General features: G+C 43.0%; 1 protein-coding gene across 2 annotated transcripts; it reads left to right on the forward strand.

Annotated features, from left to right (window-relative positions):
- Position 1: 1 nt before the first annotated feature.
- mms22l (MMS22-like, DNA repair protein) lies at positions 2–16041 on the forward strand. Of its 2 annotated transcripts, none has more exons than XM_026294067.1 (26): positions 2–118; positions 603–793; positions 954–1079; positions 1290–1342; positions 1514–1601; positions 1729–1906; positions 2166–2259; positions 2393–2523; positions 2724–2837; positions 2937–3113; positions 3338–3400; positions 3536–3655; positions 3985–4220; positions 6229–6445; positions 6530–6819; positions 10186–10367; positions 10669–10819; positions 11703–11842; positions 12105–12247; positions 12399–12555; positions 12696–12841; positions 13001–13212; positions 13509–13675; positions 14257–14353; positions 14520–14687; positions 14849–16041. In XM_026294067.1, the coding sequence occupies exons 2-26, from the start codon at positions 621–623 to the stop codon at positions 14922–14924; spliced, it is 3699 nt and encodes a 1232-aa protein (XP_026149852.1). In that variant the 5' UTR covers positions 2–118; positions 603–620; the 3' UTR covers positions 14925–16041. The 2 variants fall into 2 exon arrangements, with proteins under 2 accessions (XP_026149852.1, XP_026149851.1); XM_026294066.1 differs by having other exon boundaries at positions 15–118; positions 600–793.
- Positions 16042–16047: the final 6 nt, after the last annotated feature.

The raw sequence follows: 16047 nt of genomic DNA on the forward strand, positions 1-16047 counted from the left end.
CGTTTTGAGTGCGCGGGAGAGATGGAAAATCCAAACAGGCGAGCAGCGAGGACGAAGACGGTGTCATCTTCATGATTTGATTTAGATTTACAGACTGAACTCCACGTAACAAGCCGAGGTACAAGATTTATCAGTGCTTTGAATACTTGCGTTTCTCTGGGGGCTGGGATGTGTTTAGTTAGTCCGTGTTAAAGAACACAATCTCATATTATTGACACCAGCTTCTTGTAACAGGAGCAGCAACCAGTAAAATGTTAACATTTAGAGGAGTTGCATGATGTCGTCGTATAAACATGCAATTACAAGTGGTAAAGAACTAAATGATTCAAATCTTTTAAATTACTGCGGGTAGTTTCACATAACGTTACGTCTATCTTGTAAACTGCATCATGAAATGCGGTAACGGTAGCCAGCTGCTTAGCTCACCTAACTAATGGTGATATTTAACGCTACGCTAAGTTAGCTTGTTGTAGTTTTTAAGTAAGTTACGTCACTTGTTAGTTGGGTTTTAAAGTTTAGTTTAAGTGAGATTATAATCTGTCTCATATAAACTTTCGTGTCACCATCATTTAATGTTTTTGTTTGTTTGTTTCTTTAAGTAGTGATTCTGCACTAACAGGATGGAAGATGATTTCAGCCAGTCCCTCACTCCACCAGTATCCCCGTTTGCATCAGACAGCCTCTGTGAACTGATACCAGCCCGACCACCATGCTTCTGCTGCTCTGAAACGAAGGATGTCCCCACTGAAGCCCTGTCCACAGAGGGATACGCTGCTAGAGGCTCTCTGAAACGGTATAGTCACTGTAAGGTGTCAGGGAAATAGTCCCAGTGAAAATGGTCAGTTTTGGTGCACACCACAAATGAAATTCCAGTCACTTCCATTATAATGTCGTGCCATCAGAATTTTCAGTGTCCGATAATCCTTAGCAAATAAAGTCTTTCTTTTCTGTAGGTTGCTGTTGCATCTTGACCCAGCCCCTGCAGATTATGAGGGCGACACAGTGGAGATTTTTGGCTTCCCCTGGGTAACAGAGACAGCACTGGTGGAATCTACAAAGCTACTCTTTTCTCTGTTCAGGTAAGTCAATAGCTTTGCAAGTTTTTTCACAAACAGTGTTTTTGTAGTAAATTATTTTTGCTGCCACCACCCTAATGTGAACATTCTATATGACAACAAAAGCTTAGTGATGTGATTATTCTTAGTAATTTTTCAACTATATGCCTAATTTGTGTTTATGAAAGAAGACCATGTCATTCACTTACTTATTTGCTTTCTTTTATATTCCAGGCAGAAGGTTTACAGGTTGGAAACCTTGGTGCAGTCCAGTTCACATGACTTTGGTAAGCTTGTACATATACATATGGATATGCAATTCATAATCCAACTAACAATGAGGCTATTTTCATGCATAGGTTCAAATCTAGTGTTTGGGCCATGTCTGTTATGACACAGTGGGCATCTTCTATGTAAAAATTATTAATAGTGTCCACTACATCTGTCAATTGTCTTAGGTCAAGCAGGAAATCTTCACTATGAAGCAGAGGACCTCAGACAGCAGTGTGTTTCATTTCTTCAGTATGTCAAAGTCTTCGTGCACAGGTAATCCTGCCTCTTTTATTTCAAATATTTCAAATTATTTGTTTTTATCTTTGTTATAATGTCATACATTCTCCTGCTTTTACTTTGGTTTTCATGTAGATATGCATGTCTATTTACATCTCGTTAGGTATCTAGAGCTTTCCAGCTACCTCGACGGAGGTCCATCCCATCCCTATGAAGAACTGGAAGCTCAGCTCCCCTCTTCTATTCTAGAGGAGCTGTTTGGCATCACTCTCCTCACAGGACGACTCAAAGACCTAACATCCAAAGTACAGAGTGCCTTCACTATACAGAACCAGGGAAAGGTACTGATGAATGTCAGTTAGCCTGCATAGACCTAATTCTCGCATAGATATGATATGAGTAATGCAGTTCATTGGTATCAAGTTGTACAATAAAGGAAGTAGGGCTTAGAAAAAGGTGCATTAAAGGTGTGGATCGCATATCTGTACTTAAGGTATAAGGGGCCAAAAAAGGAGGAGTGGCTCATGAGTTTTCACATGGTCCTCCACCACCCAGACAACCTTTCTGATACTAAACTTGCTACTCTGCATTCCTCCACAGATTTTTCCTCCCTCTTGGCATTTGTTACATCTTCATCTTGACATCCACTGGTCAGTCTTGGAGATCCTTCACCTACTTGGTCAGAAGATGCAAGGTAGTTGTCTGGTCCTTGCACCAGAAATTAGGAAAATAAAACAAAAGAAATGTAAAAAGGGTATTCAGTGTATTATAGTGAATAATTCTAATAGAAATGGGCTTTATATGATTTTACCTTTTGTTTTCTCCAGGCCAGGTGGTGTACGCCCACCAGTTTGTGAATCTGACAGGGGAGAATCTGACTGATACCAGCCTGTTTGAAGAACACCTGTGCAGTCTGCTGTGTGACCTTACTGGTCTAGCCATAGGCAAATACAACAAGGTTTGAGTCTTCCCATAACTCAGTATATTCTACAGTTGCGCTGCAATGCTGGTATTTTTAACTGAATTTTAGCATTAGTTTAACTAATATTAAGTACCCAGGTAAAAGAAACTGCGTAGCAAATATAGTGTGCTAAATATATTTCAGTGTTAAATGGAGCTACAGGTGGTAGCTTACTATGTTAAATTGTTGATTTCTAGGTGCGGCCTACAGAGGCTCTCAGTAGCCATCACTACCTTTGTTCCTGCACCAAAGAGCTGTGGGTCCTACTCATGCACCTTCTGGAATCAAGGAATAAAGTGTTGCACACACAGGTAACACCTAGGCACACACTTTTAACACATGTGCAATAAAATGACTCTGTGCCTTTGCCATTACCAAATTAACCAGTGTGTTTCCCACTGTCCCTCTAGTCTTTTTGGAGTTATATGAACTCTGTGCTGAGGCCTCTGGTTTCAGGGAAACCTGTTGCTGAACAGTTCAGTGGCCTGCCCACTCACTGTAAAGACCCTCTGGGATTCACTTGGTGGCTGGTCACTCATTTAGCAATGTTAGGCCAGTACAGTTGTAACGGCACAATCCAGAAAGAGGTAAGTGGCCGAGAATCATATTATTATTACCTGCAGATGTTACAATTGATTTTGAGGCCCAGGTTTTATGCAGCGCAACAAAGAACTGTGGAATACTGAAAAGTCTGAGACTGATGATGACAGTAACTTTTCATTCATTCAGAACATTAGAACTCGAGTATGATAAATAACTATGTATACATATTAATTGTAAAAATGTCATCTCACTTTATCTGTATCCACAGAAACATCTTGGTGATAACTGGACATTTGTGGAGGAGTTGCTTAGGTTAACATGTAACCCCAAGGTCAGCACACCTTCAATTATAACTCATTTGTAACTTTGCAGATGAATTGTTTGTTTGTTATACAGTTTTTTTTTTTGTTTTTTTTTCACAGTTTACTAGTTTGTGTATTACATTAAACACTGTGTGTAATAACAGGGAGGTTTAGCAGAGGAGCAGGTTAGGATGCATGTCCACTGCTGTCTTAGTCTCTGTCTGCTGTGGGAGCCGAGCACCAGCGCTGTCTCCACTCTTTGGGACTACTACAGTAAGAATCTGGTGAGGACTTGAAGTACTGTGGTTCCGTGATAGAGGTGATATAAGTTGATGTGTTACTCTACCTCATTTTAACCATATCGGCTACAGTCAGGTCATATTTCCACCATTTTTAGATGATCTTTCATTTCTTTGTGTCTATTGTGTTTCTGCTTTGTTGCTGTCATTCTCATAGTTAGATAATTATGTGTTCCATTATATTTGTTACTTTTTTACAGCACATATTTGTTTGTGATTTTAATAAAAAGGTTGATTTCTGGTTATGCCACATATTTTCCTATAGATTATAACCACCACCTGTAAAGACAATGTCTTCTGTTCCTTTTCACCAGAGCGCCTCATTCACCGTGCCCTGGCTCGGGATGTCTGGCCTGGGCACATTGTGTAAAACCCCTCTGGCTCTTTTGGAGCAGGCCCACAGCTGCAGCACCCCATCTCCCCTTCACTCTCCAGGGCACACCCAGCTCTACCGCTCTGCCAACTCTTTCCACATTTTTCTTCGAGTGTTGGCCCTGTGCCTAGTCCAGGACAGGGCTGGGGGAGCCTCACAGAGACAGATCAAAGGGAGGTAAGGATAGAGAGCCTCTGAGGCTTTGTGGTTCTCCCTCCACCACTTTCACCATGAAAAGTATGTTTCACAGCCATCGAGTCATCTCAACACCATATAGAGTACATACAGGTGCAGGCTGTGAAAAAGTATTACTAATCAGGTGCAGCCTTTGTGATTCTTTTTTTTCCTTCTCCCTGTTGATCTTCTAATGTGTGATGTTCTTAGTGGGCTGTGTTTTGATTTGTGTTTGTGTGGGAGTGTGGGAATACCTCCATGGATACACAAACCACATGTGTGTTTGCATACTGTCATGCATTTCTGTCTTGTTTGTGTGCATGCCAGGTGTACCGCAATTTCCCAGTGTGCCTTTGATATTTACTCAGGGCCCCCATTGGAGCAGGTGTCTCAGGAGTCAACCACCTGCTCTTCAGCACATACCAAAGCCAAGAAGCCTCCTACCAATGAGCACACACACACATACACACAGTGCACCTGCTCCCTAGAGCAGTGACATCGTTTCAGAATGTGTGAGGCTGTTGATAGAGGTATTGTGTATGTCTTTGTGAAGGAAAGTAAGAGAAAACATCAGAAGCTGGTGTACATATCAGAACTGAGCGCTGGACTATTCCATATCCCAGGCCGGCTGGGTGCCAGAGAGAGCCAGCCTGAGATAAATCCGCCTAATGACTTCCCTCTGTCTGGAATGTGCTCAGTAGCACGGCAGACATCGAGGCTAATTAGCTAACGAGCATGGCGGTTAATTCGCCTTAACAAAGCTGTGTTGGTTTCCAACACGGATAGAGAGGAGCTTGGGTAGTGGGGAACAGGGGGATGCGGATGGTAGCCAGTCTGGCAACAGCCAGGGTGGGTCTGGGGCTGGGACAGGTCCAGATCTACCCTCCACCTCGCTCCACCAAAGCTGTCACCAGTACCTCCTCCTCTTCAGGAGTTGTGGGGCGTGCAGAATGCAACGTTTCGGCGACATTCCCACTCCTGGTCGGGCTCTGCGGGACAACCGCGAAGACCACATTAATGGAATTGACTGTGAGCATGTTGATCTCCAATGCCGGGAGTTAGAAGCATCTGCTTGCCTCCGGAAAAAAAAAGCTGTCCAGAATAAACAAACAGAAAGACAGGTTGGGAGAACACAGAAATCCCCTCTGCTGCCTCCCAGCGTGCTACTTATATCCCTGTTACATATTATTCATTCATCTATTTAAATCTCCCTTCCCTCATTCACACTCTGCCTGCATGGTTGGCCACCTTCTCCCTTTACAGTCCTCTGTGTGTGTAGCTAAGCTGATTTTGGTGTTAACCTGGTCTTTCTCAGTTGCTCTCTCGTTGTACTCCACTCGTTGATATGAGTCATACTTCTTACACTGAGTTTGTCTTGGGATGCTCATTGTTTGTGTTTTGACCCACACAGCAGCTCTACTCACCTGTGTGGGCTGCATTTGTGTTTGGGAGGTAGGATGGAGAAGGGGGGGGGGGGCTGCCTGCCAGGCGAGCAAACAGTAAGTTGAATGTGTGGCAATGCGTGTGTGTGGTATTATTGATCTTTCTCTGGTGTTGCAGTAAATTGGTTTGGCTGTAGAGAGGGACCAAGCGCCTACTGCTGTGTGTCTGAGTGTCTCTGACATTTAACATGATCTTTAAAGGCATTTCTCCACAGTGCCCGCAGGATCTAAAAACGTGCTGGGTGGTTCTCTATTCTTCCTCCCTCTCTCGCCTTTTCTTTCTCTCTCTCTCACACACATACACGCTGGACACACATTGGTTGGGCAGCTCAGCCTCTACCCTGGAGCAGAGAGGGTGATGGAGGCTGGTAGTGGGGTGCATGGTGGGAGTGGAAAGTTCAGTTAGGCAGCTTTTTAAAGTTAGGAGCTTCTGAAGAACAAATAAGCTGTGATGAGTTGGTCAATGGAAGTATAGCAATAATTGAAATAAAGCAAGTTATCCTTCTCTTGAGCTAAGCGATACTGTCGATTAGACATGGTCTTACCTCCATTATTATTTATGTTTCCAGGATTTACTCCAAGTTCTCACAAAAGAAGATGCAGGAGTTGTCAGAAGCGGGCCTCATGAACTTCCTACTGCTGTTTCTCGTCGTGGCCCGACAGGTAGAGCTGGAAGATGTGGCCAGCAGAGCCTGTGAGCTGCTGGGCTTCCTTCCTTCTAACTGTCCCCCAGGACACCGCACCCTGGTCTGGAGAGGACAGCTGTCATTGCTATTGTTGTTCCAGGTATTTTGGTTGATAATGATCATTTTGAAATGTACAATTTCATAGATTTTACCAGTTCTAATGTTTGTTTTTTTTTCACTCCAGGAGAGGGGTCTGGATGTTGGTGCCCAGGCTAGTTGGCTGGCTTCTTCCTTTAATGAGATGGCCAAAGAATTCTACGATAAAACCACAGAGGTATCTCGCAGACTTGCGCTCTGGGGACCGCTTGGCTCCTATCTTGAGGGTGTGGCTGAGGTTTTTGAGACGAGTACTAGTCTCAGCCTGTCAGAGGAGAAGCTGCTAAGCGACGGGTTTGACTGGTTGCTGCCTGCTTGTAGCCAATCAGAGCTGAATTCTGCCCTTGGCTTTCTTCAGATCGTCCTATCCCAGCTCAGGTGAGACACCTGGTGTAAATATTCACCAGATTCTCTCATTCCTCTCTTTGACTCATAACTGTTCCCACGCTGGTAGTAGAGACGTTCAGACAAATGTTTCCTGGCCAAAGCCAAGTTAAGCCTTTATTAAAATCTGATAAGTGGCCACAGCAGAGGAGAGTGATCTCATCTGCTCATCCCAACCCAGTGTCCACCCACTTCTAGTACTGACAATAGATGAATTGTGCTGCCAGATAGAATTAGTGTCTGTACAGACCTTGTATGGCCCTCAGGCTCCCCGTTAGTCTCAGGAGGTCTTGTGGCCCCCAGGTCACCCTCATCAGGTATTCCTGGATCCCTGAGTAGAGTTACAGACCCACGGGAGCTCCATGGACCCTCCTGTGGTCACGGGAACAGCATTAGTGCTGTGCCGTGTTGAGAGACTGCGCGTTAGCATGGGTTCAGCTGTAGGACATGGGTGTTCATTACATGAGCAACCCCAGCAGAAAGTCAGAAAGCCACTGCTGACACAGTCTCTGCTTATTGGGGGGGGTAGGTAGGAGTGGGAACAGTGACAACAGCAGACAGAAGTTAAGTGAGACTGTTAAGTTATGGAGTGAAAAATGATGTGTGATCTTTACTGCTCACTAGAATAATCTGAGTCAGATCAGGTGTTAAAGACCTCAGTGTCACCTTGCTTGCCAGCCTTTACGTTTACAATAACCCTTTCCTTTCTAGTCAACCAATAATAATAGCAAGTCGTCCTTATTATCCTGTAAAAAACTTAGTTTGCCTAATTTTATTCATGATGCAGATTTATCACAACTGAGCAATGGAAACAAGTGCTAAAATTTCCTTTAGGAAACTAAAGTCAAGCATCGATACAGTACATTGATACATTTGATCAAACACTGCTCTACTCCATTATCATTTAAAATTGTCAAAAACCTCCAAACAAACTGGAAAATATGTATTGGCCTATTATCACCTGAAGTTGTTGGGGCAAACTGTTTTTGATTTCTGTCATTTTCTGTCGTGTGTGGCTACCTGGCTAATGTAGATTGAAATTTCACTCTTCATGGAGTTTTTTGTCTCCACAAACTCTTGAGGGAAGCAGTTTGACTCTTTAGCTGCTGAATTGCTCTAATATGATCCACAGTTAATTAGTGCCATTGTCATTCATCTGGGGCTGGGCATCTAGCATAGGATAGTTTTAAACCTTCACATTGCACAAAAAGCTATAGTTCCAAAGAACTATTGATCCTACATTTGTGGATGTGATTACTCAAATACTTTTTCTGTAACTATATGTACTGTGTTCATGTGGAGTTTTAGTAAGCCCTGAAAATCTGCTATCATTGCTTTATATTGATATGACTTACAAAAGGTTAACAAATGAGCTGAAACACAGGTATAAGGACTTCAGAAAGTTGAGGGTTACTGAGCACTCTCACTCTTTCATGTAAGTGTATGATTGCTTTAATTCTCTGGTGTAAACGTTCTACCTTCTCCACCCTGCACACACACAAACCTACACACCTGCCCACACACCAAAAGTGAAACGGTAACCCATGCATGCAGTTCTCTTATTTCCGTGCCGGGCTCCGATAACATGGTATGTCGTTAGCTTTGTTAATTCCCAAACTTCCCATCTCAGATGTCAGGGTTGGAGGGCACACATTTGCACATTAATGGCCAAGGAGAGAGGGAAGAAGAGGAGAACTCCCAGAGGCCCTCTGTGTTATGGCCTGGACAGACACTGACCCATTTAACCAAATAAAAAAATAAAAAAAAATACCATGCTGTCTCTTTCCAGTCCGTCCTGCCAAATTAAACATAATTCTTCTGCCTGGCAATTCTGGGTATCGCTTTGTGATTAATGCCTTTTCTGTGACACAATTAATGGGTAATTATGTAGCCTGGCAAATTTAGCCTGTGCATCATTATGTCTATTAAGAGCCGTGTGGAATCTGCACACATTAAGAGAATTATTCTGCCAATGGCTAAGACAGCGGAGGGTCTGAACATTCACTCTTGATAGCTATTGCCATGGTGCTGAGGCAAGAAGCCAGTGCCAGCATAATTCCTCAGTCTGATTCCTTCCCATGACCCTCTGTTGTGGGAGGGTGGTAGTGGCGGCACTAGTTGATGAGGTGAGCTGGCACTGGCACACACTGTTGGATGGGTTTTTGCTACAAACAATTAATCCCCATCTTCCTGGCTTTATAAAATAAAAGCCTGCCTGTGAAGCGTCTTCCTTTATGAGCATTTAGAACATGTTCTGGATATTGAACCTTTATTTTTAATGTCAAGCACAAATACTGTTTGGTGTCTTATGAGAAGTTTAGAAACTGTTACATTTATACATTTTGTATAAATGTAACAGTTTCTAAACTTCTCATAAGAGAAGGTAAAATCAGGGTTTGTTTTTGTTGGTTTTTTTTTTTTTTGTTTTGTTTTTTTTTTTTTTTGCTCTACTGTTTAATATGTGTCTGTCATTGCTAGGATGCTGTGTTTTTTATTTAATGTCTGTTATGTTGGATGCAGCCAGGGGAAAGTTTAAACTGGATCCCTAATGGTGTGTTGGTGTATGTGTGTTTGTGTGTACACATGGTAAGAAGCCACAGTGAGGAGGATTAAGTGGGGTCTCTGACGATGTCTTGTACAATGAAGGCTGATGGGTGTGAAAGGCCCATTCCGCAGTAGTAACGAGGCTAATGAATTCAGACTCTAATCGATTGTTTCAGCTCTCTCTGGATTAGATGCAACCTTGCTGGAAGGGAATGTACCGTTGAGGTGTGTGTGTATGTATGTGTGTATACCATAGCAGCAGACTAGCGTGTGTGGTTGAGGATAGGATTGGACGAGGGCATTTGCTGGTTCCTTTTTCCTCCTCTCCCAGCACACCCCATCCCGACACCCCCATCTGGGTGAATGAGTGGGGCAGGAGGATCATCTCCAGTCTAAATGAGATTACAGCTCCTTCAGCTGCTTATCTGGGCTAATGCCAGCCACTGTGGGGCTGTGGTAGTGGCTGGGGCCAGGGATGAGCCAGAAGAGCCAAAGTATAGTCTGTGTACAGGGGATCAGCATTAGGCTCCACTCTATGGCTATAATATCCTCGTTTCCTTCCCCACCTCTACTTCCACCTAGCTCTGCTCCACACTGAAGCACACCGCCGCACCCTGTAATCCCCCAGGAGAGAAGAGAGGGAAAGTACATGAAGAAGAAGTAAAAGAGAGGAACAGGGGAGCAAAAGGATTTGAGAAAGTAGAGGGAGGAGTTGGGGGGTATGAGTGTTGTACACAAGAGACAGCAATGTGTTTGGGTTTTGCATCAGTTAGATTTGTTTACCTACTTTCTGGATGTGTGTGTATGTCCTTCTAGACGGATCTATCAGCGCAGTGTCCAGTCAGCACCTACCTTGGCCTGGGCCCCTGTTTCCAGCAGTGTGGTGAAAGAGCGCCACCTAGCGGTAGCAGGAGCACTATGGGTGCATTTCTTCCCCTTCCTCCGCAGCCTACGCCTCTCACAGACCCCTCCAGCACAGCTGGCAGATGCTGCTGCAGGTCAGTAACCTCAACATGTTAGGATGGGGACAACCTTTGAACTGTTTTGGATTTGTAATGGCTGGTACTGACCATTTTGAATTAATGGCAACATTTTACATGAATGCAGAGACAGAAATCACAGACAGAAGTCCATTAGTAGTTAGGGAGGAGGATAAGATGATTTTAGGGATTTAAAGATTATGAGAACATAGGAAAGAAGGTATCTAGACGAGAAAGTCGGGACACAAGCTTTGCACTTTGATCACACATGCATGTACTGACACTTCACACAAAAGTGAACTCATTTTGTCTTCCTCAGGGTTCACCTTGCTTGCCTTTGATCTGCCTGGCTCTGCCCCTCAAGACCTTCAACCTAACCCAGTCCAGTCCATCATGCAATGTTTTGGCTGGGATGACATGGTTCACCCTCTTCTGGTGACTCGTTACCTTCCCCATCTGCTCCAAAACAGGTACAGTTATCCTTTAGGATCCAGCCCTTGGGAGTGCACCTCAATCACAGTCCATTTTTACCTCATCAGTCCTGATGGAAAAACATCAAGTTCTGTGAGACTGGTATGATTTACTTTTCTTTGTCCTGTCAGCTATCAAGCTTCATCATATGGCACCACACTTTTCTGCAAGTCCTGTAGGTATATTGCCAAGTATATAATGAATAAATTAGACAGTGAGCGTCCTTGGTGTTATGAAAATAGGTTTTAATGAAGAAATTGCACCTTGCCTCTAAACAGAATATAAAATGTGGTGCATCTTCGAAATTACACTCAAGGGTACCAAACAACGTGACTATTTCAACCTCAAAGGTCCTCTTTAGACTGTGCCAAGTGATATTAAGGCACTACACCAGAATATAAGGGCAGAACAAGGACACTGCATGTATTCATTGTGTATAAGTACCAGACTACCAAGGCTCCTCTCTCTGCAGGTTGGGCTCTTGGGCACTAATATGTAATTTATAAATTGAAGTAAGGGTTTCATTCATGTGAATATTTTATGAAATGACAACAAAAAACTAAGTAAACTCAAAGGGAATCTGATGGGAAGAGGCATCTGAGTGTTTCAGAGGTAAGTGTATCTCAGTGTTTATGCATATTTGAATTATAAAAAGTATGACTTGATGTTGTCCTGTCATAAGAAAATAACCAATTCAGCACATTGGGGGATTAAATGTCAACTGTGCTTACTGTATATGGCTTGTTCTTCTCTTCTTTTTAGTCTCATCCTTCACCTCTTTGTGTCTGCATATTGTGAAGGAAGGCTCAATACTCCTTTATAGACCAGTAAAGCCAATAGTTCACATATTTTCCATTTATGTTTAGTGATTGTCTTTCCCAGTGAACTGGTGTCCTCACTGAGCAGTGAGTCTGGCAGCGTTGTGTCAGGTTCGGCCCAAACTCTGTCAGTGAGGGCCTGGATCAGATGTGTCCTGCAGCAACACCTTCACAAGAACCCAGATGGCTCAGAAAGCAGAACGGGTAATGTCACTAATTATATGGTAAATCCTCACCCTACAATGTTCTGCCATACAGAAGTGGCTATCTCAGTGGATTTTGCAAATTTGCACCCAAGTGTATTTAAGAATTTGTTTCACAAAGTACTTTAGTTCAAATTTATTGGCCATTTTTTTCCCCCCAAATCTGCGCTGGCTTTTAAACACACTTATCCAATTTCTATGCTAGTGTCTTTAAATCTTACATTGTTACCTTCTTGGTAAATGACCTTCCTGCATTCTTCTAGGCCGAGCTATGCAGGAGCAGTTGTGTGAGCTGACCCGACTGGTGCTCAGGCTTCCTGAAGTGGACGGTCTTCTGCAGAGAGCCAGCCTCCAGCCCACAGCCACCAGGCTGGAGACCACTGCTGCCCTGCTGATGTTTGTCAAGGTAACACATGCTCAGAGGTGACAAGTACACAGTGTTATGTTGCCAGATTCTTAAATAATCTTTCCATATCTGTGTTTGTGCTTCACATTTTGCTATAACATGCAAATCTTTCCATCCGTTTCTCTTGCTGTCTGTTTTGTTGTGGTGTCAGGCTGTAGGCAGTGTATACAATGGACTGCAGGCTTTATCTGAGCGTGCCGCCATGGTGACCAGGGCTCTGGACTACATTGGAGACATCTTGAAACACATTAAACCCTCCCTGGTCAGTAAGAACAAAGAAGGACTACAGCTGGCTTACTGGGCTGTTGGTACGTTTAAATATCATATACCTCAACCACAATTTACAATGCACAGTTTTTTTTGTTTGTACAGTGTGTTCCAAGTAAGTAACTATTGCAGTTGTGAATCTGACTGAATCCTAGATTTGTCTCTATTGTGTATGACCCAGGCTGCATAGTAAAACACTGGAGCCCCCTGCTGGCCACATCTAAAGCCCAGCAGCTGCTGTTCCGCATCGTGGATGGGCTGCTGCTGCCTCACAACCTCAAACTGCAAGATAAAGCTCTCAGGGACAGCCTGCCACTGTATCTACAGGTTGGAACAAACATATATTGCGCATTGAAACACAACAGGCCTGAAGGTGTCAGGTTCCACGAAAAAGAAAAGTGCCATGAAACAAAAGGCCTTCACCACTCATCTGTCTAAAATTTGTTCACATTTCCATTTGGACACCTTTACTGTGTTCTCCTGCAGGGTCTGTCAGTAGCTTCCAGTGTGTCACAATCTCAGGGAGCCTACCTGAAGCAGCAGCTCCGCTCTGTTACCTGCAGATATCTAGACCATTTCCTTCCCGACTCGCCTTCCATGGGTGACATTGCTAACCACCCGGTGCTTCTGGGTGCCTGTGAATCCATCCCAACTCCCCGGGGGTCAGCACTGAGGAGGACCATCCTGGAGGTGCTTTGGTACGTCTCTAGCACTGATGCCCCACCTGGCTTTGCCATGAATTTAATACCCAGATTGCATTTGGGTGGCTCCAGCCCAACAAATCAATGCATGCATAGGAGTGAGTTAACCAGCAGTAATTCAAGGCCAAACAGGAAGAAATCAAACAGAAAAATGTCAGCTTGGACTCAATATCTTTTTACTTGCTGCAATTTTAATCATATCATCACAGGCATATTCTGGTTATCAATCACTTTTTTCTGTTACAGCAAATCATGTTCACAGTTTTTGGAATTCTCCCTTTCTGATTTGACAGTGAGAACTTCCTACAGTTCAAAGGTCATGCCCCTCCACCTCGCCTTACTTCAGTCCTCATGTTGCTATTGGAGCTTCTGAGACGAAACAGAGACTCAGATCCCGCCGTCCTCACTCTGGCCCTCCCGGCTCTGCTGCGCTGCATGATGCTGGTCAACGAACCGCAGGGTCAGTGATGCTTGTGCTTTACACACAACCATCTGAAGATTGGAAAGTCAGTTATCTACATTGTGATGAGTGTTTCCATAGAGTTGGGGTCCTTTGGCTCATTCTGTGCTTAGTGTAGCTTGGACTGATCTTCAGGATATGTTTGTCATAAGTCTGGGATCTGGAACTTATTGTCTCACAACAGAAAGAGCAAGCAATGCTTTGCTTCTTATGACATACAGACAGGGAACCTTTACCTGAGCTACTCTAAGCACCAGGGTTTAGTAAATAACCTGAAGGTATCTTTAATGTAGCAGTGAAAACAGTACATTTGTGTTCTGCTTAATCACAACAAATGATTTTCAAAATGAATCTGACCAAGACAAGTGCATTTTTTTTTTTTTTAAACTTCATTTTTATTAACTTCATAAATGCCATAATTGTACCAAAGAGATGATGGCAAACATCCCTAATGCTTACGGTTTTTAGCTGTGCTCACTATAGGGCAAATTATATAGAAAAAACACATTTGGACAATCAATTTTGTGTTTATAGTAAGCAATGAATGGCCATCTAATGATAGTGTGTGTTTTTCTGTGCAGTGAAGAAGACAAGCACAGATGCCTTACAGCTTGTGGTGGAGCGTTGTGCTGCTGTTTCCAGAGAGGGACTGTGCGACCAGATGATTTCTGTCTTGCGGTAATTGACAATAATGTCTGCCAGTAAATATCTGCACCTGTATTATAGGCTGTGTAGTGTCATACACCAGAAGCACCACAGGCATTATAGGCATAGTATGTATATTATATTCAAGTCTTTTTCAGTCTTTCATGGTTTTCAGTTTTCCTCCCTGTGATGCTCTTAGGTCATTTGTGGAGGAGAATGAAGGAGTCTATGACAGACAGGTATACAGCGTTCTGGAGACAGTGGCTGTTTTAGATCCCTCTGTGGTTCAAGCTCTCATTCCCAGTCTGTCTCTCAGTTTGAGAAACACTGAACACAAGAGAGGGCTGGGTAAGAACATCGCCTTGAGGTGAGCAAGCGCATGAGTCGCATCCTCAAAGCCATAAAGTATTTGTCACCTTTTTTAACTATTTTTAAGTTGTCTAGACAATAAACAGGTGGTCTGTATTGAACTAGAAGTGTTTTGTAGCTGTACTCTTCATTGAATACATCCGTCTATCTGTGCCACAGGAGTGCTTATAAGAAGCTGCTGTGTCTCCTTGGCGAGAGTGGGCAGGCTGAAATAACCAGTCTGGACGCGGACTGAAGTTTTTTTTTTTTTTTTTGAGAAGCGGACCAACTCCAGTAATCTCATACCACTCTTTTTTTTTTTCTTTCTTTCTTTTTTTTGGCCAAATTTGATGATTTGGTCACCAGAAGGGAAATATAAGTACACAAGGCTATCTTTCAAAGTCTAGTCTAGTGCATTTAGCACTAAACATTTCCGCGATCATGATAAACTTCAGTTGTAACAGGCTGGAAAAGACACAACATAGGTGCAGAGAATTGTGATACATTTACAGAAATGTATTATTTGACTTCAAATGTTCTTCATGCATGGGCCCAGTATGGTCATATCATGGACAAAAAGCCTAATATCACCAGGTTGTATATAATGTAGCTTTTTGTATAAAAAATACATAGTGATACATTATTAATGTAATAAAATGTGAAAGTAAAATATGAATATGGTCATACCAGTCTCTCCTTTTCATCTCAGTTCTATAGTAAGAGAAGTGCAGAATGTGAGCATTAAAGTGAGCACAGACCACTTTGTGCTTATACCATCAGGTGCTGGATCTGTCTGTATTCGCTTGGCACTCTGAATTACAGATTTGATGACAGCCGTGGGCGAGCCCAAAGAGTTCAGTAGAAAAAGAAAAAAAAAAAAAAGTGAGTAAAGGAGTGGAGTACTGTTTGTTCCAATTCTCTCTCGCCTTTCCAAGTCGCAGCAATTTCTTGCAATCCAGCTTTAGTTTGCACCTAATCACATGAAGTCTCACTCCTGTCTCCCACAATCATCAAGTCCCATTTTCTGGCATTGCTAGTTATTTTCCAGCCTCATCAAACTGCAATGCATCCCTTCATCTGAGCAGCTTTCTGGTGTACTGCATTCCTTGTCTCCAATAGCATCAGAGGTGGCTGGAGAATTGATGCAGAAGGGACAGCAGTAGAGGTGTTAATATATTTATGTATTTATGAACATTTATGTAAACTATTCAAATTGGTGTTACATTTTCTATTGCTGCTAAATAATTCTCACACAAGACTAGTGACAGTCTTCATAAAATACATTCCAGCACTATTTATTTATGAAGCATATTTATTCTGAAAACTTTCCATGCATTCTCTTAGACACATTGTTTCGGACAAATGAGGGGAGTACAGGG

The sequence above is a fragment of the Mastacembelus armatus genome, chromosome 16, assembly GCF_900324485.2.
Source record: "Mastacembelus armatus chromosome 16, fMasArm1.2, whole genome shotgun sequence".
NCBI lineage: Eukaryota > Metazoa > Chordata > Actinopteri > Synbranchiformes > Mastacembelidae > Mastacembelus > Mastacembelus armatus.

Bases quoted from the DNA above. Each gene is read 5' to 3' on its own strand.
- mms22l (XM_026294067.1), top strand. From the start codon at position 621: ATGGAAGATGATTTCAGCCAGTCCCTCACTCCACCAGTATCCCCGTTT. The intron at 1,602-1,728 runs GTAATCCTGCCT...ACATCTCGTTAG, and splicing joins GTCAAAGTCTTCGTGCACAG to GTATCTAGAGCTTTCCAGCT. The intron at 12,556-12,695 runs GTACGTTTAAAT...TGTATGACCCAG, and splicing joins GCTGGCTTACTGGGCTGTTG to GCTGCATAGTAAAACACTGG.